Genomic DNA, 26,238 nt, shown 5'->3' on the forward strand with positions numbered 1-26,238 from the left:
AGGAGGAGCTGTGCTGCAAAGCTTTCTGCTGGAGCTGGGGATCAGGAGCTTGAAGCAAAGATTCCTGGTACATCAAAATGAAAATGTTAAATTTTGGTGACTGACCTCTCCTAAAGGAAGTGAAAACCCATTTTAATTACTGGCTGCTGTTAAAAATGTTTGTGCCTTCCTGCTACTAGTCATTTAGAAAACTGTGGGAAACAAAGAGTTAAGTGTTATTAATTTTTGGCTTTTGTTTTGAAATGTCTCAGGTCCCCCTCTGATAATTTTGGCTGTGACCTCAAAGTTGAGAAACAACTGCTCTGGTTGAAACAACTGAATAAAGTATTAGACTTCATGGTCTCTGCTTATTTAAAATTTCAGATCAAATGATTAAGCACAGCAAATGGACAAAACACAATGTAAAATAAATTTCAGGTGATGTCTGACTTCTTGTGAAAACTTGGAAGGTATCTGTAATTAACCAGAGATCAGGCTGTCTAGAATCAGTTTGTTACAAGTAGGTGTCATCTTGTAATAACAGATCATTGGCTTACTTATATAAAATTTGAAGTTTTGAATATCAGTCCTTAGTAGTAAGTTCCATGTCACTAATAGTGACAGGAATATTATGGCACCACCAATAATAAGGTGTGCTGAGTTACCTTGAAAGATCTACCATTCCTATGGATGTGTGCATGCAAGAAGTATTTTTCTATTTTTGGTACATAAAGCTTGGTGCCTAAAGATGGCTAAAAGTTATTTAGCATTAGTTCTAATACTGCTGAGTATGTGCATGCGTGAACAGAATGAACATAACTTCCATTCTTCTGGTTTCTTTATTGATACAGTGCAAGTTTTGTAACTCTGTCCTTGTGCAGATATTGCTAAGCCAAATAAAAACTGAAGCTGTTCTTGGTTTTTTTTTTTATAGTCCAGTCAAGTGTGAGCTCAGTCTAATTTTAACAACAGATCAAAGGGGAAAGTTCCTGTAAGTGTGGATGCTGAAGGTTTTTCTACCCTCTGTCCCTGTTATTTCTCATTCTTGGGGTCCTAGGGCCATGAATGACATTAAATAAAATGTTTTTGATACAACTGAGAATCATTAATTTCTGTCTCATGTCCCTCATGTGGTGGAAAAAGCTTTTTTTCTTTATAGGTTCAGTACCTGTTGTGTCTAAGTGACTCTCAGGACATATAGAGACGAAGATGCCATGCACTTCAAAATGTATGAAATTAGATTAGGAGAGTTGTATGTATATGTATGTATGTACACACCTGTCTTGTGTGTGCTGGTGAAGACCCTCTGAAACACCTGTCTTGAAAGTTTTGGGTTGCCAGTGTGTGTGCCTCTGCAGTAAGATGTTAGCTTGCATCAAGTACTGCACCTCTGTTCCCAAATCAGACTTAATGTAGTTTGGATATCTCAATCTTGTGTTGGGATCTTTTTAAACTTTTGGATTGCTTATTTATGTTGTTACCAAATTCTCTGTCTGCTCTGGAGCAGCTTGATTACTGCCCTAGAGAGATGTGCAAAGCTGCTCTTCTTTTTTGGTGTTAGTGAAGTGTCAAAGCAGCGTTATTGGTTTAAGTACTTTGATACATGCGGCAGAGGAGTGACTGAATGAGTGTTTCTGCTCCTCTCCACTGCTAATGCAGAAGAAGGAAAAGAAGAAAGTATTTATTGGGCATTGCTGATAGCAGTTCCAGTATTCCAGCAGGCTAACTCCTTTTGCTCTAAAGTATTTGCAGCTTCTGAGCAGCTTTAAACATTACTTCAGAGTGGATCTTTGAAATTCATCAGAGCAGAAGCCTTAGGCTAGAAATGTGCTTCCTTCTCTATCAGTCACATTTTATTCAAGCTTTACTGAGAAATACATCTAGAAATCAGTTTTTCATTTCGTGTTTGTATTCTTCAGGAGAACTGTCTCTACATTAAAATAGTTGAACACAAATATTCTAAAACTGGGTTTATGCAGGTGTCAAAGCAGTATGGAGAGCAAGCACCACCTGCACTCATTGTAAGAGGGTAGATGGAGGAAATTGTAGTCTGATCCATATTACAGTTAAATGAACGAAAATGTTACCTTAATAAGGTAAATTTTATAACTTCTTTGTTAAATTTAAAAGTTTAACTGTTCAGGTTACAAAAATTTCTATTAAGGTTTGTCAGGAAAATGGTCCAGTCTCATAAGCATACTGTTGGGTGAGGTGGTAGGACTACTTCTAACCCGTAAAACTTCAGCTTTGTTCAGAGCTGGGGTGGATGGAGAAGGTGTGGGGGACAGGGTAGCTAAGCAGACCAGGTGGTTTGCTGCTCCGAGGAGGGGTGAGTGCTGGTACTCCTTGTGTCCTGCTCCGAGTGGTCTGTATGCTTTAGTTCCTGTCTGACAGTGCTGTCAACCAGGTCACTGATGTAGCAGCAGAGTGAATAGTTTTCTGCTGAGCCACTGAGTTGTTGTGCAGTTGATGAGCATCAGTCAGTAGCAGCAGTGGGACAGGACTGTGTGCCAGGAGCAGTGACAGAGGAGAGGGGGGTTTGGATCATCTGGCAGTGAGCTCATACATTGCTCAGCTGTGTCATACCCATTTGAAGGCTGAACTAATAATTAAGAATGTCACATTTTTTCAGTCTTCCAATGTACAATTTGATTTTTAAAATGTTTTTTTTCTTTGCAATGTGGTGTATGAAGTATCTATGAAAATAGTTTTCCATATGTATGTCATATGCTGCTAGTGGGGAAATGGAGTTTTTGACAGAAATTGTGTTGTGTATGCAGTAGCAAAAGCTCGTGAATTTTAAAAAGGCTCAAAACAACTAAGCCGTTTCTGAAGTCGTGTTACCTAATTCCTGCCTGAAGTGGTTTTAGAGAACTTAGTTTTACTCTTGTTGATATGCAGGTTTTTTTGAAGTGTAATTCTTTGAAAAAAATTATTTGAAAAAAGCCCATTTGGAATCCTTTTTATCTTCTGATTCCTGTGTTTTAAGGCTTTTTTCCACTTCAGTGGCATCAGTAGCTCAGATCCTTGAATATGGCATTCGTGTTTTGTCTCCCAAGGATAGACACCATTTTTCTCTTTCAGTTGCAAGTAGCAGTTTGGGGGCCCTGCTACCTACCATTATAGATCTTCTGGTGGGTTTTTTGGTTATACAGCCTTTTGTTCTTCCAATGATTGCTGCTCTCTTGGTTTTCAAATGTTTCAGAATTAAAACTGCTCTCAGTTCCATCCTAATATATATGAGATCCAAAAAATTCCCTGGAAGAGAGTCGTGCACAGAAGTGAGGGGCTGTGGGCAAATACTTTGTTTCAAATTGTGTGCATAATTTTTGCAACCTGGTGTGACTTGAGAAGTGTGCAATGATGAATTGTAATACTTGATATATATGTAAATGGCATAACCCTTTTATCTTGTCTTCAGAAGTAAAAGCAGTCTATATTAAAATCAGTGTATTTAAAGCTGAGCATAAAATTTCTTTCATATACCCAAAACAGAATTATTTTTATCCTCTGGTTAGAAACTTCTGTCTCTTCATAAGTTTTTTTAGAGATGGTGTGAAAACAGAGAGAATGATTAATGTTCTTCACTTAAGAAATGTCTTAGCGTAATTCCTTGTAAGGTTTTTAAGTGTCTCCATAGATGTATATCAAGTTAAAAAAAAAAGTACTTTTACAACTGGTTTTGAAGACAGACCTTTTTGGATTTGTTCACATGAACTTCGCATAGTTTGAGACTGATTTACATTCCATCTATATTGTTTCTGTCTTAAAGGCACCACTGCTTTCAAAACCATGACTGTGCTCTTTTGAGTGCTGCTCACTGATTAGGAAGGGGAGCTACAGTGATCATCCACTTCAGCTGTCCGACTGCTTCAGGGCTGACTGAGAGTTAAACCGTGTTGTTCAGGGCGTTGTTCTAATGCCTTTTCAGCACTGACTGCCTCGGGGCATTGACCGCCTGAGAAAGTCTGTTTTGTTGTTTAATAGCAGAGTTTTTTTGTTTGGTTAGGTTTTTTTTTTTTTTTTAATTTTATTGCAGTAGCTGCTTCCTTGAAATACAATAAATGATGGATTAAAGAAACTGCCGCCACATATTACAGGAGCAATTGAATGAAATTGATTGTTAGTAAAACTTCTCAGAAGATCAAATCAAAAAGAATGGGACAGATTGAAAGGGGAAATCAGCTAATCTTCCTTCTTGTACTTCAGGAATGGAAGTCAATAGTTTTTGTTGTTTTGCACAGATCCAGGTTCATACCCATCTATTTCATAAGTACTTTACATTTCGGCTCGTAATGATGGAATGTAGTTTAATAGCTGGATGTTCAGGAAGAACATACAGATGCTGATCTTCAGTTGTCTTAGGATTTTCTTTGGTGATTACTAACATGCTCAAGTTGGAGGGGGCAATTTGGCTTTTACTGCAGCAAATAGCTTCTTGCTTTGAAGTTTTTTGCCATTTGTATTACTCTGATTGAACCCCAGTAAATATAAATTTCCATCCTTTCCATGCCACGCATGATGTCCCAGATCTGAGGGACTAGTTCAACAAAAATCTGAGTTCCGTTTAAAAGCAAGTGGAGTGGGTTGGCAGGTAACTCCTGCTTCCCCCTGCATCACCTTGCTCCAGTATTTGGTGCTATAATTCCACAGTACGTATATTCAAACTGACATAATGTCTGCAGAATGCTTGATGACTTTGTGATATCCATCAGTATAGCAAATTTTTTCCATATTTAGAGGGAAACAATTTTAAAATGCTAAGTTAAAGCATTTTTAAGAGTTTGCAATACCTTTATACTCATGGATGCTTTCAGGTTATGTGTTCCTTCAGTCAGGAGGAAGGGAAAAAGGTGTGAATCTCTATTTTGAGATTTTTATTGAAATTTCAAAGCCTGTAATACTTAACTTCCCACTGTCATAAACCATTTCTTTGTTTTATTTCCCACTGACTGGAGCCAGTGCCATAATGACACCACTGCAATACCCCAGAATGTCGCAGTAGGTGATTTTTGTCAGTTGATGGCATTACAGACAAGTACCCTGCCACCCTGAATGAACTATTTTCAGGATTCCTCTAAGGTTGAGGTACTTAGTTGTTGAATATCTTTTGCTGCTCTTCCTGGTCTGTTCATGCCCACTAGACTAAAAGACTCTGGTGACAGAAAGAAGGTATTAACGAAGAAGTGGTGAATATTGCAGCTACTAGCTGAAGCAGTCCTGTTGCAGAGGTTTGATACTGGGATTACACTAAATTTAGCTGTAGAAAGGACAGAGTTCCATGAAGATATTCTGCCTTTTGGCAATTGAACTTAGTTAGCTAAAGGTGAAGCTGTGTTTGGATAGTGTGCCCTGTTAAATCTGATTCTGAGTGAAGGGAGTCTTTGTAGTTATTAACTGTGTGGATTAGGTTAAGAAATCCTAGAATCCATTTCCTTGTTTGGGCTAAATAAGAAATGAGGTGACCTCAGGGCGCTTCTCCTTCCTATCTCTTTGAGAAAATAGAATCCAGGGTGATAGCTACATCTGCCTCCTCTTCAAGAATCCCAGAAGTATTTAGCTGCTGTCACAAACCTCAGGAGACTCAGACCCAAGTGTCTTAATTGCTTTTTCTTCTTTTCCAGTATCTGCATCTTCCATGTCCAACCTCTTAATCATCACCAAGAATTGGCAGTTCTGTGCACCAGCAGTTCTGATCCCCCCCTTTTTTTTTTAAGGAGTCTTGTAAGTTACTTGGATGGAGGATAGCAACCTGAAAATAGTCTACTACGACATAGAAGTAGAGACTGGTTAACTTAACTCTTGCAAAGAATTTCATATTACTTAGTCTTGCAATGAAATACTCAAATTTTAAACTTCAAAGCTTCTGTGTTTGAACATGCTTGAATCACTGGTGTGATTATAATTTTGTGCTGAAGCATACCCACTAAGTTTGTTTTACTATGTGCTGAATCATTTTGATTGCTTGATCTTTGAGCGATGTAGAGCTAGAAGTTTTTTTGACTACCACTTCTATTACTTGCAAAAAAACCCGCCTCACTTGTTTAAAACAAGTGAGAACATTTACCTTGGGAATCACTTGAATGTGTTATCTCCAAATGAGTAATTTCTGCCTTTTGGACATTTAGGACAGTTTGTTTTCACTTCAGCTTGTATATTTTGTGAACTTGAAGCTAGTTTCTTTTTTGTGAGCCTTTTCTTTAATGTGTCTTTTGTTTAAATTTTATTTATAATATGTGTGGGATCAGATTTTAAATGTTCCCACATGCACTCCTTCAACAAAGTTTATCTAGTTGTGAAGGAATGACCGTGTCAAGAAGCCCTTCAGACAAGGTCAGTTCTGGCAGTGGCATTTCGTGGGCAGCTTGCTGATGTGGATTCGTATCCATGGATGGTTTGTAAGCCTTTTGTTGGGAAGTGTTGGACAGCTGTTCCCTGATGTCTCTGGACTTCATGGGGCAGACACTGCTAACGACCAGCTAGAGGGAATGATGGACTGCTGCTCATCGTGAAAGCAGCCTTGGGAAACTTGGGTCATGGTGATGTCTTTCCCTTGTTGTCTCACCTTATTAATCAGTTACAGTGTGACCATGGCAGGTGTCTCTTACTCTCCTCACTTTTGGTAATGTATGAGTTGTGACCCTTGCTTTTGATCTCCGGTCTGTGTGCCATGCTGAGGGTTTTGTTGACTTTGAATCCCAATCAATAAATACATATTTTGTATAAAAATGTCCTTAAGAGATCTTTTTTTAAAATTCTCAACAGGTGGGAAGGAGAAACCAAAAGCCAATGCAGAAGAGCTACAGATTAAAAAAGTTAAGAAGAAAAAGAAAAAGAAACATAAAGAGAACGAGAAGAGGAAGCGTCCAAAAATGTACAGCAAATCCATTCAGACCATCTGCTCAGGATTGGTTTCTGATATTGAGGATCAGGAAGCCAAAGGCATCATAGATGATCATCTTAAGGATTTCAATGGGAAAAATATGGATCCCAAGAAGGACTGTGAGTCCAAGATACCAGAGAACAGTGAGTTTCCATTTGTCTCGTTAAAGGAGCCACGGGTTCAAAATAAACTCAAAAGGTTGGACACATTGGAGTTCAAACAGCTGATTCATATTGAGCACCAGCCTAACGGAGGTGCATCAGTTATCCATGCCTACAGTAATGAACTCTCCCACTTGTCTCCTGTGGAGATGGAGAGGTTTGCAGAAGAGTTTGTGGGTCTGGTTTTTAGTGAAAATGAAAACTGTGCAGCTTACTATGTAATGGGTATTGTTCATGGGGCAGCTACTTATTTACCTGACTTTTTAGACTACTTTTCGTTTAATTTTCCCAATTCACCAGTGAAAATGGAGATTTTGGGAAAGAAAGATATAGAGACAACGACTATGTCAAATTTTCATGCTCAGGTAAGAGGTTATGCATTTTACTTTCTATAGTCATATAATCGTTTCAAACAACTGTGAACAGATTTTTTTTTTTGAGTAGTTGCTATTAGTGCTGCTATGTGGATGAAACAGAAGACTAGAAACAAGGGATTTCTTTAATAAGTCACTTCTGCGTTACTGAAGATGAGAAGAGACATAAAATTGTTGATGGAGACATCAGATTGGATTTTTGGTGGGAGGGCAACTGTTTGCATCCTTGTGTGTGTAGGTTTCTTTGGATTTGTTTCTGTTGCTGAAGATTAACCATGAGTTTTGGAGGGTTAAAATGGTTTAGCTGTGGCTTTCTGGGTGTCTGAACAGTAGTTTATCTGTATGAACTTTGTCGTAAAACTGAAATGCTTTAATACAATGTTATACATAAAATCCGATGTGGGGCATGGTTAAATTAGCTGCATTTGTAGTTTGGGTTAAAGAACTACTTAAGTATCCTTAAAGAAGAACTTGAGAGTGAATGTGGCTACTGATTTGGTCCTTAGCCCTTTGCATTTCTCCTCACTTGGCTGGGTTCTCTGGAAAGCTCTCAAGTTAAATGGTAGAATAACTGGCAGCTTTTGAATGTTTTTGTATCTTAAATTTTTTGAGAGAAATCACAGTTTGCTTTCTTAACAACAGCTGCTGATTAAACATCACCTCTGCTGTTTAGTAACTTGCTGTAGAAAATACATTTCTCTTGCACAGAAGTTATTTATAGCACTGGTTTTCAGAAAAAAAAATCAGTCCAATTTTCACTTTGATGATAAGGTTATTGCAGAAAGCTCCTACAGTGAGTATGGAACAATTTATGCAGAAACTCAATCCTGTTTTTAATTATGTCAACTTTATCTCACTATTACCCTTTTAACACCTATATTTGTGAACTTAGATGTTGTATGGATCAGTTTTAAACTATTTTAGTCTTCACTTTTAAGACAATTGGGGTCATATATATGACAAGTAACACTGTCATATATGTCATGAAAAACATGCCTTTTTTCCCCCCTTTGGCTGCATAAACATTTGCATAGAACACTTGCATGTATTGACAAATTTCAGGTGTGTGTTATCCACAAGGATATGCAGAACTAAAATGTTGCTGCAAGAGAACATTTACAGTGCTGGCTGAGAAAATATCTACTGCTCTGGAATATGGCTATTCTGTAAACTACAGTCACTGCTTGTCTTGAGTATGTAAACTGAATCATTAATAGTAAAAATCACAGAACATATGATGGGCAACTCTGCAGAGCTGCTCTATCTTTGGCCATTTTATGTAAGAAAAGCTGGATCTGTCCGTGTAAGTATGTTCCTTAAATGCAGCTGGTTGTCTTGGATAGCATTAACACAGATATAGCTGTGTGCTAGTACCTGGCCTAAAGAAATAGTTAAGAGAAGCCCAAATTTTACTGTTGTGAATTATTAAAAAATTATTTTACTAAAATGATAGATTAAATTGGTATTACAGTGGTAACATCAACATCTGTAGTTAAACCAGTCCTGTATTCGTTGGGGTTGAAATCATAATTCCCCATTTTTGTGTAAGTGAAGGAGGAACAGAGAGAGGCTGTGGTAGATCAAAGAAACCAAACTGTGTTATTACTGTATTCAGTTGATCAACTCTGTGGTCTAAGTTATATTTTACTTGGCTGGAGGTTTAATTCTGGTATCTTGTTTTTCTTTCTGTTCCCTGATGTTTTTCTTTAGTTTTTGCGGCATTTTATCACTTCTCAGTTTGGTTGCTTGACAGAAAATGCTTGGCTCCTTGTGTTTTTGCTAACTGAGTGGTATATGGTGTATAAATAACGTGTACAGGCAAACATTAGACTTGTCTTCTGTGCAGCACTCCTGTTTCCTGAAATATTTAAGTTAAGAATCTTGGTTGCTTAGTATATTTCCTTATGATTTTCTGTTTTACTTTGGCTGTTTACTTTGGGTTTGGTTTTTTTTTAAATGTGGTCTGCCACAGTTGAAATGTTTTGTTAGCTTTGTATCCTCCTTTTTGGCTTGTTACATTTTGTGCAGATGGAGAACATTATCCTGTCTCACTAAGTTCTTTGTGAATCTTTCGAAGGGATTTTAATGTCTTGTTGCAGTATATTTTGATGAAACTTTAAATGTATTTAGTTTTCTGTTCCTACATTGCCCAAGCTTTGTGCTGTGGTGTTCCTTGTCCTGAGTGGCCTGAGCAATGTCTAGCAGTTGTTGTCCAGCCTCAGATGAGGAGAGATTTGATTTCTGAAGTCTAAGTAGGAAGCTGATTTTATCAAGTCTGCTTTGAGTATGTGTCTTGGACTTCATCAGCTTTAAGAAACTTGGGTATTCCTTTGATAATTTTAACTAAAACACTGAAATGAAGCTCAGTTTGGTACAAAAGGTTCCTTGGTAGTTTTTCAGAGCTCCTGTACCACATGTAATCAATCTGACAAATGTAAGTATTTTAAAAGCTCTAAAAAAAATATTATAGAAAGGAGAATGAAGGCTGAGCTAAGCCTGAAATGGAAAGTATTATTGAGTGTTTCATCAACTTCTGTTTTTCAAGTTGATCCTTTTGTTACTACTCAGTCTTCTGCCTTCTGTTTTGTGACAGATGTTGGTTTGGGATTTTTTTTGTTTTAAGTAATGCATATTTCTAAGTCATCAAGTTCTGTGACAAGAGGCAGATTGCACAGTAAATTCTGTTGCTGAGGTCAAGTTGGAGTCCTCGTAAGTTTACCTGGAAGGTCTGCATCTCTCAAGTAATTTACTTAGTTTTCACAACTGTAGAGTTGAAAATTAACTCCTTGCAGCTTGCTTCCCAATACACCTGTGTCAGATAGGAATAATGTAATTTTATGTGTTACGAGACTGTAAAGATCTGAGAGAATATTTACAGCAGGTGCAGGAGAGATGAATTTGGAACTGGTTCTTTTTAATGAGAATTACCTTTTAAATTTTGCAGGGAGAGGAGCTGGGGAGTTTTTCATCATCCATCTTGGGCCTATGCCTGAGTACTCCTTAAAATTTTTGTGTTAGTGTAACAGCTCTTTATGAACTGACTGCAAGGCTTAGTCAGACTGTTTCTGTAAGTGGGCAAAATGAAATTAGTCTGGATATCCTTGTAGCCTGTAAGTCAGTCCTCCAGGTGGTGAAAAACTATCTTGTAGCTCCATCTTCCCTGGGCTGTGCATTTGTGTACATGGCAACAGCTGCATCAGTTACCTGATAGCCATGAATCTTGTTAGGTTCTTATGAGGATTTTAAAGAACGTAAATCATCAGCTTTTGCCACCTACTTGCAGCTTATATCACTTTTTTTAAGCTATTTAGTGCTGTTGAGACAGATGTTAATATTTTGAACTTGTTATTATTTTCCTCGTGCTGGGCTCGTAAGTTTTTATTGCTGTGCTGAAACCCCAAAGCTCGTGGTTGATGTTTAACAGGAATAATGCTTAGTGCATTGATTTTACTGTCTTGCATCAGAGGGAACTTCTTGGTACAGTTGAAGTAAAATGCTGCACAGTACCAAACAATTCCTCTGCTGCAAAACAAGATGGAGTATTTTAAAACCATATTTCACAAGTCCTTGTCTGATGTATTTGCAGGAGATCTCAAGGTGATTCTACTCTTTGTAAAGAAATCTGTTTTAAAATATTTTTTTCCTTGTTTGACCTCTTATCCTTTTATTCTGCTCTTTAGTGGAAAGGCAAACAATTTATCCTTTTCATTCAGTTTTCTTTATATTTGAAGATTGCTTAACAGCTCCTTTTTCTCTCTGTTTTGAGTTATTTCAGTCTCTGATCAAGTTATAACCTTATTAGTCTTAGTGTTCTCCCTTTATGTTTCAGTCATCCATATTTTTTTCTTAATATACAGTTCTAAAAATCGACAGTGTCTACCTGATGTATTGATGTCAAAGACTATGAGAAGATTGCTGCAAGTGTCTTGCAAATTATTGCTCTTATATCTATTTGTTCTTTTTCAGAGCAGTTTGTGATCTGCTGCAGCAGCTCCTGCTAATTGAGTCACTTTCCTTTTCAGGTGTATGCAGTTCATTAAATATGTATGTGAATGTAGTTCTTGCTTTTGTTTAAACTGAATTATGTCCTTTGCATTCTGACCCCTTCTCCAGTTTAAAGATCTTGTTAATTTTGATCCTTTTCTGTAATGGACTTGCAGTGTTGTGATACCTGTGTGTTTTATGAGGAGACACTGCCTTCAAAGGAAGGATCCTTGTTGCCTGCCTCAGAATTAGTTATGTGAGCACAGACAGAACTGCCCACAGTTTGCTCTTACTAGACCATGTTTTTGTAGCAGATTTTAGAGCATAATGGAAAAGATATCTACTGGTCCTCTGAACAAGCCTATCCAGTCATAGTTAGAAAGGTTAGTTTGACTTGATTGTTTCCATTGTTGGTTTTTTTTTTTTTTTTTTTTTTTTTTTTTTTTTTTTTTATGTGACCATGTTTATTAGTTCTTACTGTGTTATTTTTTAGACAACCTGGGTAGTTGTATCCAGCTAAGTGTTTTTTCCTGTAAATTTGAGTTAGGCTAAGTAGTCTCTAACTCCTCTGTCTTCTCTTGACACCTGTTTGTTTAAGATGGCGTGGGGAACTTGTTTTGTAGTTTGGAGTTAGGATAATGGAATGGTTTGTGTTGGAAGGGACCTCAGAGACCATCTAGTTCCAACCACCTGCCAGGGACAGGGGCACTTTCCACTAGACAGGTTGCATCCAGCCTGGCCTTGAGCACTTCCAGGGATGGACTATCCATTTTCTGGGCAACCTGTTCCAGTGCCTCACCATGCTCACAGCAAAGAAATTCTTTGTAGTAGCTAAACTTGCCCTCTTCCAGTTTGTAGCTATTCTACCTTGTTCTGTCACTACATGCCCTTGTACACTGCCCCTCTCCAGTTCTCTTGTAGTCTCCTTTAGCTACTTGAAGGTTGCCCTAAGGTCTCCCTGGAGCATCTTCCCCAGCGTGAGCAACTCCAGTCTGTATCTCTCTCTGCATAAGAGAGATGCGTCAGCCATCTAATCATCTTCATGACCTTCCTCAGGACTTGCTCCAACAGGTCCATTCCTCCTTGTGCTGGGACCCCAGGGCTGGATGCAGCACTGCAGGTGGGGTGTCACCAGAGCAAAGGGCAGAGTCCCCTCCCTTGCCCTGCTGCCCACACTGCTGGGGTGGCAGCCCAGGACATGTTTGCCTTTCTGGGCTGCAAGTGCACAAGCCTCTCATCCACCAGCATCCATCCAGCACTCCCAGTCTCTCTCCCCAGGGCTGCTCTCTGTTGATTCTCCATGCTGTATTTGTGCTTGGGATTGTCCCAGCTCACATGCAGGACCTTCTGTCACGTGGGCTGTTGAACTTCACAAGGCCCATCTTTCAAGCCTCTGCACCACACAGCTTGGAGTTCTCACTAATTTATTAAAGCTTTGCTGTGTTTTACCATACTGCCTTTGTGCTGTAGGTATGAGAGGATGCACATCATTCAGCCTGTTCACTTTAAGAAAAGTCACTCTTAACTGTACAGTGTGCAGTTAGACAAATGGCCAGAGCCAATCTGGCACCTGCTGTTGCTAAAAGAAAATGTCCTTAGTCATTCTTTCCTCCCAGCTGCGTGTTCTTGTGTTCTTCTTTAGGTGGCGAGTTCAGTTTGTTTCATGAATCTAGCAGAATTCCTTAACTACTCTTGAAGGATTGGTTTTATTACTGAGTTGGCAAATGATATTGTTTAAATGTGTCAGAGGTAGCTTAAGAATGACTGTTGTTCTTCACAGACAGCCCCATTCCACAAGAACAGGCAATTGCATCTTCAGAGAAAGAAGTTCCTGTTGCTTTTGTTCCCAGTTTGAAATAAGTTCATGTTGTGATGGACACTGAATAGTCAAATATTAATGAATAAGTATTTTAGAGGAAGACCTGTGATAGTAATGAGACTTCATGTTTGTGGTGTGTCTTTGTGAGGCATTGTTCTCACTTTTTCAGGTTCTGCACACAGAGCTTGTCATTCCCCTTCTATTTTAGCCTCTTTTAATATTTATCCTCTCCTTGCTGTCCTCCTTGTTCAGCGCTTTAACAGTACTTTTGCAGAGGTTCTTGCTGTTTAGTTCTTTAAGTTGTGAAGTCCTGCTTTAAATCACTAGTTCCTTTAGTATTTGAGGGGAAATGCTGAAAATATTTTTTAAAGAAAATTTCAAATGATAGGTTAGTGCTTCATTCCTTATTATTAAAGATTTTGCCGTATCTATTTCTAGATATTGTATTATTTTCCTATGTTCTTGAAAGAATTCTTTTATATTGGAATTATGCCTTTTCAGTCATGTTTCAGTAATTTTCAGTAGAACTTTGTTTTCGATAGAATTTGCTTCTTGCTTTTAAGCTGATCAAATGTTTGGTTAGTTATTAAAAAGGTATAACATTTTTAGTTTCCTGCTGTTACAATTCCTCCAAAATAAAGCCTACTGTTTTTTCCCTTCTGGATGATGAAAAGTCTATCCATGCTGTTATTTGAGGATTTCATATGCAAGATGAAACATGTCAGGTGATGAAAATTTACCACCTTTTACAGTGGTAAAAGGATGCTGGTTAAACAAATATTGCAGGAAAAATCTCGAGACTGCCTTTCCAGAAACTTCCAGTTGGGAAATACTATTTGTGGAAATCAGGTATTTAATGACAATTGGGTAATACCAGAACTGTCAGGACGTCCCATTCTGATACCAGAACCCTGACCTAAAAAAGGGAGAAAAGGTGAAGGAAGGAGTGTGAAGTACATGTTGTTTAATAGTAAAAAGCAACCAGATTAAGGAGTATTTGTAAAATCAGAGCAATTTTGATGAATATTTGTTCAGTGTTGGCTCCTATTTAAACCTGGAAGTATCAGGAAGCATTTGAGGATTTGAATGAAGTTGGAAAGGAGCAGAAAACCACTTGGGCACTTTATAGTAATGTACCAAAAGAGTAGTAATGGTAATGCTGTAGCATTTGACATTAACACTGACTTTGAAATTAGACATTTTCTGCTCTGAGATGCCAGTGTGTGAGTGCATTGCTTCTGCAGTTGTGTAGCAAAACCCTGTATTCCCTCAGTGTCCTTGCATTTTCTTAGGTGGTGTGATGTTTTTGGGTTCTTTTGTTGATCTTTGGTGGAACTTCATGGGTTTCCTGAAATTATTTTGAGTTCAGTTGGTGGATGATTTTGTTTGTTTGTTGTTGTTGTTTTTTTCTTGAGGACTGTTTTTCCAGACTTTCTTGGTTTTAAAGGTGAAAAATTAAAATAAATTTACGCCTTAAAATTCTAGCTGGAAAATTATAAAGTTTCAATTAAGAAAAAAACTCTTCCACCTAAACCCCTTAACTACCCACACCCTACTGTATTAAAAATAGGAATTCAGTTGTTACTTCCCCCAGTTTACATTTTTTAAATTCCTCTCTTGAAATGAATTGTTTCTTTGGATTGTTCCCTCCACTTTGTGACTTACTCAAACACAAAATCTTTTAATGTATAATGTCTAAAATGTTTCCATTTGTCAGGTAATAATGCTCAAATATATTTTTGTTATTTAGATATATAATATGTATTTTTGCATCTAGTCTTCAGATTCTTGTCAGACACTGAAACATTTCTGTCAAAACATTTGCTATTGCATTAAAAAAAATCAATTGAGGCCGTGCAAGTCACAGAAGCAGATAATTGTCAAGTTTTACTGATTGTGGATTCAGTGGTGGTTTTACTGTCGTAATTTTCCATTACTGTGGTGCAAGAAAATGAGTGTCTCCTTTTGTGTGTTTTTAGGTGTTTTTCTTCTCTACATGAGAAGAAAGAAGTTAGGATGTCATATTTAGTATTTTATATATTTCTATCTCTTCTACCTGTCCACGGTATTATACTGCATGTACATGGTGATTTGTGTGTATTCATTTCTGACCACATATTCAAAGAGCAGCAAGTCCTTGATTTTTCGAGCCCCCCCCTTCCAGTTTTAGCAACTCTGTAAAATTTTAAAAACCTAGTCACACTGTAAGGTGTGCAATTACATCTGGGAAGATTAATTTTTAGAAGGGGTGTGTATATATATATGTGTGTGTTTTTATATATAAAACTTGATATTTTCTTAAGTGATCACTATATAATTTAATATAGAATTTGATAAGTGCTGGTTTTAGGACATCAATATTGGTTTTGTGAGTTTAGAAATACATGGAGGAATCCATTTATCTTCCTATGAACAAACCAGCCAAAGTATACTGACAGCAAAGAAAGGGAAAATGTTGCTGTTATCTACTATGCCATAGGTTATATTTATTTGGTTGTTGTCTGGATTAGGATTAGTTTTGTTTGTCATTGATCTAACATCAATGGGAGGTTTTAGTGTTTTCACACTATTACTTAGTAGCAGTCCTAAGTTTGGAATGAGTGGAAATTAGCTCCTCACTAAGAATGACCTCACTTTTTTATAGCTGCTTGTCTAAATCTTTAGCCTAATCTGAGGTAATGTAGTTCAAACATTAACCTCTTCTCTAAGAGGAGAGTTTATAGGATGCTACAAACCCAGTTCATGGAAGAGATGATACAGGAGTTGTTTTTCATGTGCCCACAGCTGCTTCATCTTTCAGACTCTCTTGTTCTTTCTGGTGAGGCATTAGTATTTATGACCTGTCTTTATTTATTATTTTCTAAAATAGAGAATTTTTTTAGGTAATTCCTGGATTCAGTTCAGATCAATTCCGTAAACTTGCTCCCTGTCCATATTCAGAGGACCTAATGCTGTGAGGAAAGAAGGGAAAAGAGAGCAAATCTTTCCTGTTGATGACCAACATGGATTTATTTCCTGTTTATACTAAGTCTGGATGGATTAATTTTATTTGTGGATTGTGTTTTGGGTTTGTGACTAAGACTGTTGGTAACACACTGGTGTTTTGGCTGTTGCTGGGCATCACTGGCAGAGTGTCAAGGCTTCCAGGACCCTCCTGGTGAGTTGGCTGGGGTGGGTGAAGAGCTGGGAGGGGACATGGTTGGGGCAGCTGGTCCCAGTTGGCTGCAAGGATATTCTGTGCTGTATAACATCATGCTCAGCAAAAAATCCTGGCAGGACTGATGGGTTGGCTGGAAGGTGCCTATTGCTTGGGACTACAGGCATCATTCTGTTTGTGGGAGTTGGTGAGTGGTGGAAAACACCACTTGGTGGTTTTTCTTCTTTGGTTTCCTCTTCTCTGAATTAAACAGTGTTTATCTGGACCCATACGTTTCCTTGCTTTTCCTGTTCTCTCCCATGTGTCACCATTGTGGCAGCTGAGTGAGCAGGGGCTGTAAGATCAGTATCTGCTGCCTGGGGTTAAGCCACTACTGAGTTCATAAACACTCAAACATTTCATTTTGTATTTGCAATGATGTGATTCTGAATAAGGTCTTAAAAGAAACACTCATCATTTGTAACTTTGACATTATTTAAGCATTCATGTTGGTATCTCTTCTCCTAAGCTGGATCTTGAGAAGCAATTGTAGCTCATGCTCAAGGGGAGGGTGGTTGACCAGGAAAGCTGGGAGTGAAAGGAGTTAGACAAACAATGCTTGAAAAGGTCGTGTTCGTTTTTCAGTTTTAACTTTGTGGCATGGTCTTTTTTGGGAACAAATGAAAAATTACTTAATTGATCCTTCTTACTGCAAGCATTATGCTGCAGCTAAATGCCTTGTTGACTTGATGTTTCGTTACCAACACCTAGTGGTATATAAGCCAAATGGGTGGGTTGATTCAGCTGGAAGCTTCACAGCTTTTCCAAGCTTTAAGTTAGCATTTTTAGGAGAATTTTTAGAGTTTTCACTTGGATGAGTTTCAGAACCAGCTTATCACATTCTATATAAATCATAAAATAAGTTAGGATGAAAAAGACAGGTAGACCTTTTTAAGAGTTCTGCTGTTAACCCAATCTTGCCAAATGGATCATTAAACCATGTCCTTAAATTCTACCTGTCTTTTAAATGCCTCCAAGCATGGTGACTCAGCATTTCCCTGGGCATCTTATTTCAGTGCTTGAGAACCTTTTTGGTGAAGAAATGTTTTTAATATCTAATCTAAACCTCCCTTGGCACTTCAGGCCATTTTCTCTTGTCTTATCACTTGTTACTTGAGATAGTGGTAGTAGGTAGCATAAGGAAGCATGGAAAAAGGCATAAAAATGGTTCTCTTTAATCAGGGATGTACATGAAAACAGCATCTCAATATCCTGGACTGGAGTGTGGAATACTAATCTACTTATGTCAGTGGAAGAAACATCCTTTTGCATGCTAGGCTTTTTAATGAAGTGTCACAGATTTGTGGGTGTCTCTAGCTTCAAAAGTGGTTTTAGGGTTCTTGCTCACTGCTGTAGTTGTACAAGCTCCTGATGCTTTGTGGCAGTGCAGTTGTAGCTGAGACTGAGCTGATGCAGATTCAGCAGAAATGAATGTTTAGTGATATTTTATCACAAAATCACCAGCTGTCTCTACTAAAAAAACCAAAACAAAACACAAAAAACCCCACAAAAAAACCAAAAAAACAAAAAAAAAAACAAAAACAACAACAACAAAAAACAAAACAAAACAAAACAAAAAAAACAACAACAACAAAAAAAAAAAAAACAAAAACCAAAAACAACCAAAAGAACCCTGCAGGAATGTATGACTAAGGATTTGAGGATTATTATTGGGCTGTTCTTTTCAGTGTGTCTGTGATGGCTTGCTGTAGCATTAGCTAAGACATTTTGTAAAATGCTACTTCTAGCCGTAAGTCTGTTCACTGGGAGAAATGAGAGATGACTGGGAGATGGGAACAGTGATTGGTTCTGCATTTCTGGAAAGATCTGGTTACACTGGTTTGAGTATGTCAGATGGGCAGTGTTGTTGCATGCTTTGTTTTCAGGAACTGCTGTTCATTCTCTGTACTGCCATAACTACTAGGAATGTCCATGGTCTGTTTGGGTGAGGAGCATAGCAAAGCAGTATTTCATTAACTTTTCCTTACACTTGTTTACTTTTCTTGCTGTGGATGCAGAATGTCCAGAGGTACCATACAGGAGCCTTACTTAGTGTGTGCAGTAATTTATCTGCTCTTTTCCTCTGTTCTGATCTCTTCGTATTACATCTCATAATGCCACTGCGTCTTTCAGCCTGCTAAATAGGAAATCAGAAGCTTAAAGTGGACATGATCATCATCAATCTCGTGCCTGAGTATTTTGGTGATCTAACCCAACAGATCAGATTGTTGAAAAAAGCCTTTAAGCAATATGTGTTTCTGCTCAAATTTCACAGTAGAAGATTTCTCATGAGAGGTAAATGTTACAGCTGTTAAAGTCTGGAGGGAGCACAAGATGTGCTAGCACAGCACAGCAAAAGTGAAGGAGTGATGATCATTGTCTTGCTTTTTGTAAAACTCTTTATGAGCCTTGTGTTCACTGTTGTAATTTGCTCCAGTTAATGTGCTCGGGAAGAGCTGGTACTGGAGAGGATGAGTAGCAGAGGAGATGTTTAGAGTTAAATTGCTTGTAACTCAGAGTTCTGCCTGTTGCAAGAAAAAAGATAGAAATTCAGCTAGACTTGAGTAATCCAGGTAAGAATTTTATTGATTAGTTACTGAGCGTAACATCCAGTGATACCTTTTAAGAATTATTGATTTGGAATGTTATCTTCTTGAAAGGCAATAAATAGTTACTCCAGTTTATCTTCAGGTGTTAAAATAAAATACAAATTGTTGTGGATGTTTACTAAGATCTTCTGTCTTTCAGTTTGAATTAATTTACTTCGAAATAATCTTAAATGCTCTGGAGACTGAAGGACTAAAAAAAAGTCTTTCCTTTTATCTCAGAAAGCATAAGCATAGAGATTACAGGTACTCACTGAATGTTGATTTTGCACAGTAGAAGATTCGGTATAACTTCTGTTGTCATATTCTACTTGTAGGTAAAAAGAACATACTCTCATGGTACGTATAGAGCTGGCCCAATGAGACAGATCAGCCTGGTTGGAGCAGTTGATGAGGAAGTGGGGGATTACTTCCCTGAATTCCTTGATATGTTGGAAGAATCACCCTTCTTAAAAGTAAGGACAGAAGGGAATGGGCTGGGAGAAGGGGGACAACATACTGTGTAGTGCTGTTATAACAATGAAGTGAGAGTATGGGATACTTGTTTAGATAATTGAGTGTTCTAATAAAGGCTTTCATCATGAGAGATAAAGGCTTTTAAGAAGTTTTTTAAAGTAACTCACTTGGAAATTGTGGCTTGTATTTCCCATTAGTGTACACTGCCATGGGGAACACTTTCTAGTTTAAAATTAGAGAGTCGTAAGGACAGTGATGATGGTCCCATTATGTGGGTACGTCCAGGAGAACAGATGATCCCTGTGGCTGACATGCCAAAGTCACCTTTCAAAAGGAAGAGGTAAGTTGAGTTATTTTACTTGGTAAATGTCTGGTTAGTGTTTCTTTACAATTTTATTTTATCCCAAACCTTTTATGGTTTGATATTATGTGTTAACATAAATTATTGTAAATCTTCATCTCCAAAACCGCTTTTTTGTTGTTTTATAAGAATCTGGATTTTTTTGTTGTAATTTTTACTGTGCGACCAAGTAAGGGGCTGGTACTTTTTGGAGCTTTAGTAAAAAATTAAGGTGAAAACTTCAGGAAAATGTGTATACACATGTAGTTACTGATATGTGCCATGAGACTGGAATTGATATGCCTGTTGTTACCTGTGAGTGGGTGTGTTATGACCTCTGGGGACAAGGGCTTTTCTCTCACCTGGAAGGTAACAACACCAGCATTAAATGAAATCTTTAAGCTTTGCTGCGATATTGGGTATAAGAACCAGCTCACTCTTCAGCCTCTGCAGAAGCTGAATATTGTATGTCATAAAGAGTAGTCATGGGAGCTCTTTTCAAAATGTGAACACAAAAAGGGAGCATAGGAGAAGTGGAAGCAGGGGCAGGTGCCTCAGGAGGAGTATAGAGACACTGTCCAGCCATGAAGAGAATGCAGTTACAGCCAAAGACCATCTGGAGTTGATTTTGGCAAGGGATGTGAAGGGCAGCAGGGACTTCCACTGGCATAGAGGGACAGTAGAAGAAGAAAGGCTAGGAAAATGGGGGGCATTTGCTGAATGGGGCCAAGGGCCTGGGGACAAAGGACATGGAAAAGGCTGAGAGTGCTTTCTTTGCCCTTGTCTTTTCTAGTGAGATTTAGTTTCAGGAATGCTCTGTCTTGGAGACAGTAAGAGTGTCTGGAGCAAGGGCTACTTACTTACCTTCAGTGGAGGAAAATCAGTTAAGAAACTGATTAGATTTGTGGGTTAGACAGACATAAATAAGCTCAGGGGACCTGCTGGCATGGGTCACATCCCACAAGTGCTGTGGGAGCTGGCCAGTGTCATTGCAAGGCCACTGTCTTTGAAAGGTCGTGGCAATTGGCAAAAGTTCCTGAAAGCAAATGCCACTCCAGTCATTTAGAAGGGTAGCAAGCAGAACCTGGGGAACTGCAGGCCAGTCAGTCTCACCTTCATCCTGGGAAAGTTGCTATTTCAAGTATGAGCAGCACAGCAGATTGAGGGACAGGGTTCTTCTCCTCTACTCATCACTGGTGAGACACATCTGCAGTGTCATGCCCAGTTCTGGGTGCACCAGGCTAAGACAGACGTGGCCATACTGGAGTTAGTGGTGATCTGGGAGAGCTGGGATTTACTCTTGGGAAAAGAATGCTCAGTGGGATCATACCAATGTGTTTAAGCACTTCATGGACGGTTGTAAAAAGGACTTATTTCAGCAGTGCCCAGTGACATGAACAGAGAGAATGGACACAAACTGAATTACAAAAAAATCCATTTTAAATAAGGAAAAAAAAAAGTTTCCTTTTGTGCATAGATGAGCAGTCCTGTTGGCTGTGGTGGAAATTAGATAGTTCAGAGAAATTTCTGTATCACTGTTACTGTTTTTCTTACGCAGAACTACCAATGAAATAAAAAACTTGCAGTACCTACCTCGAACCAGTGAGCCCCGTGAAATGCTGTTTGAAGACCGGACTCGAGCGCATGCGGATCACATAGGACAAGGTTTTGAACGACAGACCACAGCTGCTGTGGGAGTGTTGAAGGCTGTGCACTGTGGGGAGTGGTAGGTGTTCACTGGCTTCACCTAGGTGTCTGAAAAATGTTTGCCTGAATTCCCATTTATAATTGGGAGGGAGTGCAGAATAGGTTAATCTAGGATTAAAGATTCAAGGAAGGCTTCATAGATCCTGGCTGAGCATTAGATGTTTGTCTGCCCTCTTTAGATAGCATGTGGCTTTGCTGTGTGGTTGAAACCAGAAAGGTACCTTGCAGTGACAGTTCAGTAGCTATAATTGAGTTACTGTTACGGAGGTCATGTTAGATGTAAACAACTCACACTTCATTTTACTTAAAGTGGTGGCTAGAAACTGAGCTGTTACTGCAGCAGAGGTGCACATAGAGACCTTCTGGCAGTTCTTTATGTTGTCTGGAGATGAGCAGAATTCTTATGCTTCTGCTTCCCAAGACATGGCTGTTATAACCCTGATTTATTTATGGAAGCTCACCTAGGAAGAATCCTGTTGGAATTTGTGTGATATTTTTTGGTGTCTGTCTTTGGAATTCCTTTGTGAGATTCAGGAAATAAAATGTGCCTCATTTGAAGCTTGTTTACTTGTTAACCAAATAAAAAGCACATAACCATATGGGCTACCTGGTCCAGATTTAGGAGGCATTTATTAATGTCTTCAGGCATTAATGGAGAATGACTTCTGTTTTGAAGTTTACCTTTGCACATGTAAGCACTATAAACACCTTTTTCTCTGTGTGTCTGTCTAGAAATTAGAAGAGCGAGCTCCCTTTGGATAAAATGATGCAAATTGTTACAGTGCATGAGTTCATTAACATAGAAAGTAGAATAATTGTCACTGAGGAAGAACTGGATTGTTCAGATGATAATGTGTTTGTCTCTTGGGCTCTGAGGTTTTCAGTTTCCTTCCTCTTCAGGTTGATGACAGTGGGAGCCTTCAACTTCCTGCTTGCTCTGACTGTGCTGTGGTGAATTAAGACTGAGCAGTAGTAGCAGCTCAAGAGCTGAGAACTGTGTAGATCTGAGTATTTTAAGTTATGCTTTGCACATTTGAGAAAGGGACTTGCAGAGGAAGTAAAGAAACCAAACTCCCCAAACTTGGATCTTTGTGGAAATTCAGAAGTTGAATTGAAAGTAATTTAAGTGTCTGGGAACTTCCCATTCTCATCCTAGAGTTTTATAGCATACTTGAAAGTCCTTCAGTTTGGTAGAATGAAAAAGAAATATCAGCATTCCATTTCAGTGCAGAGACTGAAAATCTATCTTCTAATTCAGAATTAAAAAAATTTGACTGATGTATAAAGAGGAGTAAAATATACAACACAAGCAGCACAACAAAAGTTACATATTCCAGGCTTGATTTGGCCTAAATTGTAATTCGTGCTTTCCCTTACCACTTTTGTGTAATTTTGAAATCGCTTTTCAGTGTATTTACATGATGAGAACTAATCAGGACTTATGATAATGAAGCATCATTGATTAATGTAGCACATTAAAATTATTTCAGGTATTACTTTTGCCATAATTTGTAATCGATGGATGGATTTATTTTAAAGGAAACAACATGAATGGAAGTTTTGAAAAATCTAGTTTTTCTTTTTGTTCAGTTTTGTTTCTTTTTTTTAATCTGTTTGAGTAGTTGAACAAACCTGGAAAGTTGGGAGGTATTCTGAGGCGATTAAGGCACTATGGCAGTAAAAATGCCCATGTTCTAGTGATGAGATAATGTATATAAAAATAATGCTCTTGTGAGGAGAAAATAAAACAATTCCTGGGCTCCTGAACTAAATCCATAAAAATGGTTTGAGTGTGCAAGAGGAGCTTCATAGGTTGCTGTAGATTTAAAGAAAGTAGGATTTATTTCCTGGTTGATAGGGATGAGGGTTAATGCTAGGTGGGATAAACGGTAGGAACAGAAAAGAGAGGAACAGAAACGTTGAAAAGCAAAAAGCAGGTTACAGTGCTACAGGACAGACATGGAAACTAAACATAGTATTTTGGAGAAGAAAAAAATATTAATCCTTTCCCGAGTGTGACAGGATCTTGGTTTGAGATGTTTTGTAAAATTACTGTCATGATCTTTTTTGTTGCTTTGAGTATTTACAGTTTACAGACCTCTATTACTAACAAACATTTTAAGGATTGAACTAAAATCTGATAAATGCAGGTGTGAAGATGCTGATGAATTAATACCATTTTCATAGGTGATACCAAGTGAGCTTTAGAACTTATGAAGTGCCAGTGAAATTTTAAATTACCGAAATTTGTAAGATTTTTTATGTGGAAAATTTGGGTGTTTTTTTACAGGGACAGCAAAAGGCACTTTGTAGTGTTGTTGGCAAAATGAAACCTGTGCTTCAGTAAGCAGCTGTATAAACATATATATATATATGCTTCAGTAAGCAGCTTTCAAGTTTGTGTTCTAGAGACAGGAGTTGTGTTTCTCTGTATGATCATAGGAATTTGTTTTATATCACCAGTCTCTATGCATTAGGCCAGAAATATTAATGGTAACACCTTTAGTTTGCAATCTGTTTTGAAAACTGACAGCAAAAGAATCCTTTTGAATGAAAAAATACTGCCAAAACCAGATTTAGCAGTCTCTAGTAGAGGCTTAAATGGTTTTTTCTGAAGTTATCTCATGTTTTGTTTTCATTTAATGTCTTTTTGGACATTAATGAACTTCTGTGCTACAGTTTTGCTTGGGAGTAGGTACATAATACCTAAACTAAAGTTTTTGCAAAATATTATCTCAAAATCATGCTAAAGATAAAATCTACAAATACAGAATTTAAATTAGCTGATGGCGTTTTTTCTCAGTTGTTTGCAAAAAGAATGTTGTGTTTTGTGGCAGAATTGAAGCACAAAGCTGATGATCCATCCTCTTGGACAGATATACATAGACTGAGACTAGGAATGACAATGTATAAACCAGAATAGACACTGCTGAGAAAACACATTGATTTGGATTGAAGTTCTCTAAGTGTGTGAAATATTCTTTCAATTGATTTAAAGTCTTAACTTCATTTACAAATACTGGGGACTCCTAATGCAAATTCATATTTTCAAAGAAAACCCACCCAACCTGTATTATAAAAGGTAGATAAATGTAGTTAGTGTTTTTAATGCCACTTATTAGAACTGTTTCTGAAGCTTTTTGCTTTCAGTGTTTAAGTCCTCTTCAGGAGTATCTAGATCAAAATACAGAGACACATTTTAATTTTTGTAAAACCGAAAGTGAAATATGTGGTCTGAAAGTTCTCCCTAGCATACTTTTTCAGTAGTTGATCTGGGTTTTTTTTTCTCCTGAAAATAGCCTCAGACTGGTTATTTTTTGCTTTATTGAGGTCATGACCTAAAAAAAATAAACATGTCTCCTGTGTTTAAAAAGCCTGAATGAAGTGCACATCATTGCCTGCTTCCTAGAACAGTAATAACAGGACATATATATATATATCTTTATACAGAAATAGATGATCATCTTGCTTTTTCAGAAGGGCTCTTCGACATCTATTAGATTGTGAAATGTTTCAGCAGCAGGGGATTGTGGTTCTGATCCCTGGTCCCGACAGGCAGTGCCTGGACGTGCAGCCTGCCCCTGTCAGCCTGGGGGACTCCAGAGGAGGAAGGAAAGAACTCTTTAACCAGGTTCTTTCTGGTGAAGAACCTGTCCTTGCAAAACTAATCCCGTGTGAGCTTTATCCTTTATAAATGAAATCTTCATATCATCACATGTAAATATAAAAAAATCCTTTTAAAATGCAAACATGCTTCAAAAGCAAGTATGTGGAGCTTTTTTTAACATGTTTTCAGTGAGGAACAGAGTTTGGCCTTTAGATCAGAAAGTTACAAGGATTGTAGCTGCTTTTGCCTTTTGTGAGCTGATTCTAGATGATGTCTCCAGAGGAGCTATATAAATGGTGTTCATTTCTTTGGGAGACATGCTTTGGAACTAGAGATACTTCTTGTAACAATTTGAATATGATGACAAAGCCTAATTCAGACTTTGTTCTTGTGTAGCTCTCTCTAGTGAGCATAAACAGTAATGTATTTTTAAGAGATGTGGAGGATGCCAATATTGGCTGATTACTGGCACTGTGGCAGCTTAATGAACATAGGTTCAGCTGTTACACCTAACTCTGAGCAAAGTGTTTGAGACCGAGCTGCTGAGCAGTGGTTGCCATAGTGCTGCAGTCAGACTGCTGCATGCTCAGGTACCTGATGGGTGTGTCATGTTGGAGTGCTGACAGAGTAAGCCCAGTCTATCCGGGACAGCTGTCTTTCAGCATCTAGGCAGCCAAGAGGCTGGTTAAAAATAGAAATAAAAAACTGTGTGTTTTGTTGGCCTTTTATTGCTACCTTTACTTCCACTTATAAAGAAACTGTAATTAATTTGTTTAACCAGTGTAACGAGATTATGTTTTGGAATTAACTGTTTTGATCAACTTTTTTTCTTAAAAATCTAGGTTATGGTAGAGCTGTTGAGTTTTTTTTAAGTTTAATTTGCTTTATCCTTGCTTGCAGACCTTTTGTTATTTTCTGCAGCATGGTAGTTTCAGCCTCTGACTGTGCACTTCTTATCTTCTGTAGGTCTGAGCAGCCTCGTATAACCAAAGATGTAATTTGTTTTCATGCTGAGGACTTCTTGGAGGTAGTTCAGCGAATGCAGTTAGATTTGCATGAGCCTCCACTCTCACAGGTAAGCACACTAAGAACTGATGGTCAGTGTTCTCTGAATACTAAGTCAGAG

At 38.1% G+C, this 26,238-nt stretch overlaps 1 protein-coding gene across 1 annotated transcript in view; it reads left to right on the top strand.

The window, feature by feature from the left end:
* Positions 1–26,238, top strand: part of RSBN1L (round spermatid basic protein 1 like) — a 45,607-nt gene that overhangs the window by 15,486 nt on the left and 3,883 nt on the right. Inside the window, exons 3-7 of the mRNA XM_066318727.1 lie at positions 6,745–7,388; positions 19,320–19,457; positions 19,656–19,798; positions 21,357–21,524; positions 26,079–26,187. Of these exons, the coding sequence (XP_066174824.1) occupies positions 6,745–7,388; positions 19,320–19,457; positions 19,656–19,798; positions 21,357–21,524; positions 26,079–26,187 (1,202 nt within the window). The remainder of the gene's footprint in view (positions 1–6,744; positions 7,389–19,319; positions 19,458–19,655; positions 19,799–21,356; positions 21,525–26,078; positions 26,188–26,238) is intronic.

This window comes from Sylvia atricapilla, chromosome 5, assembly GCF_009819655.1.
Source record: "Sylvia atricapilla isolate bSylAtr1 chromosome 5, bSylAtr1.pri, whole genome shotgun sequence".
Classification (NCBI taxonomy): Eukaryota; Metazoa; Chordata; class Aves; order Passeriformes; family Sylviidae; genus Sylvia; species Sylvia atricapilla.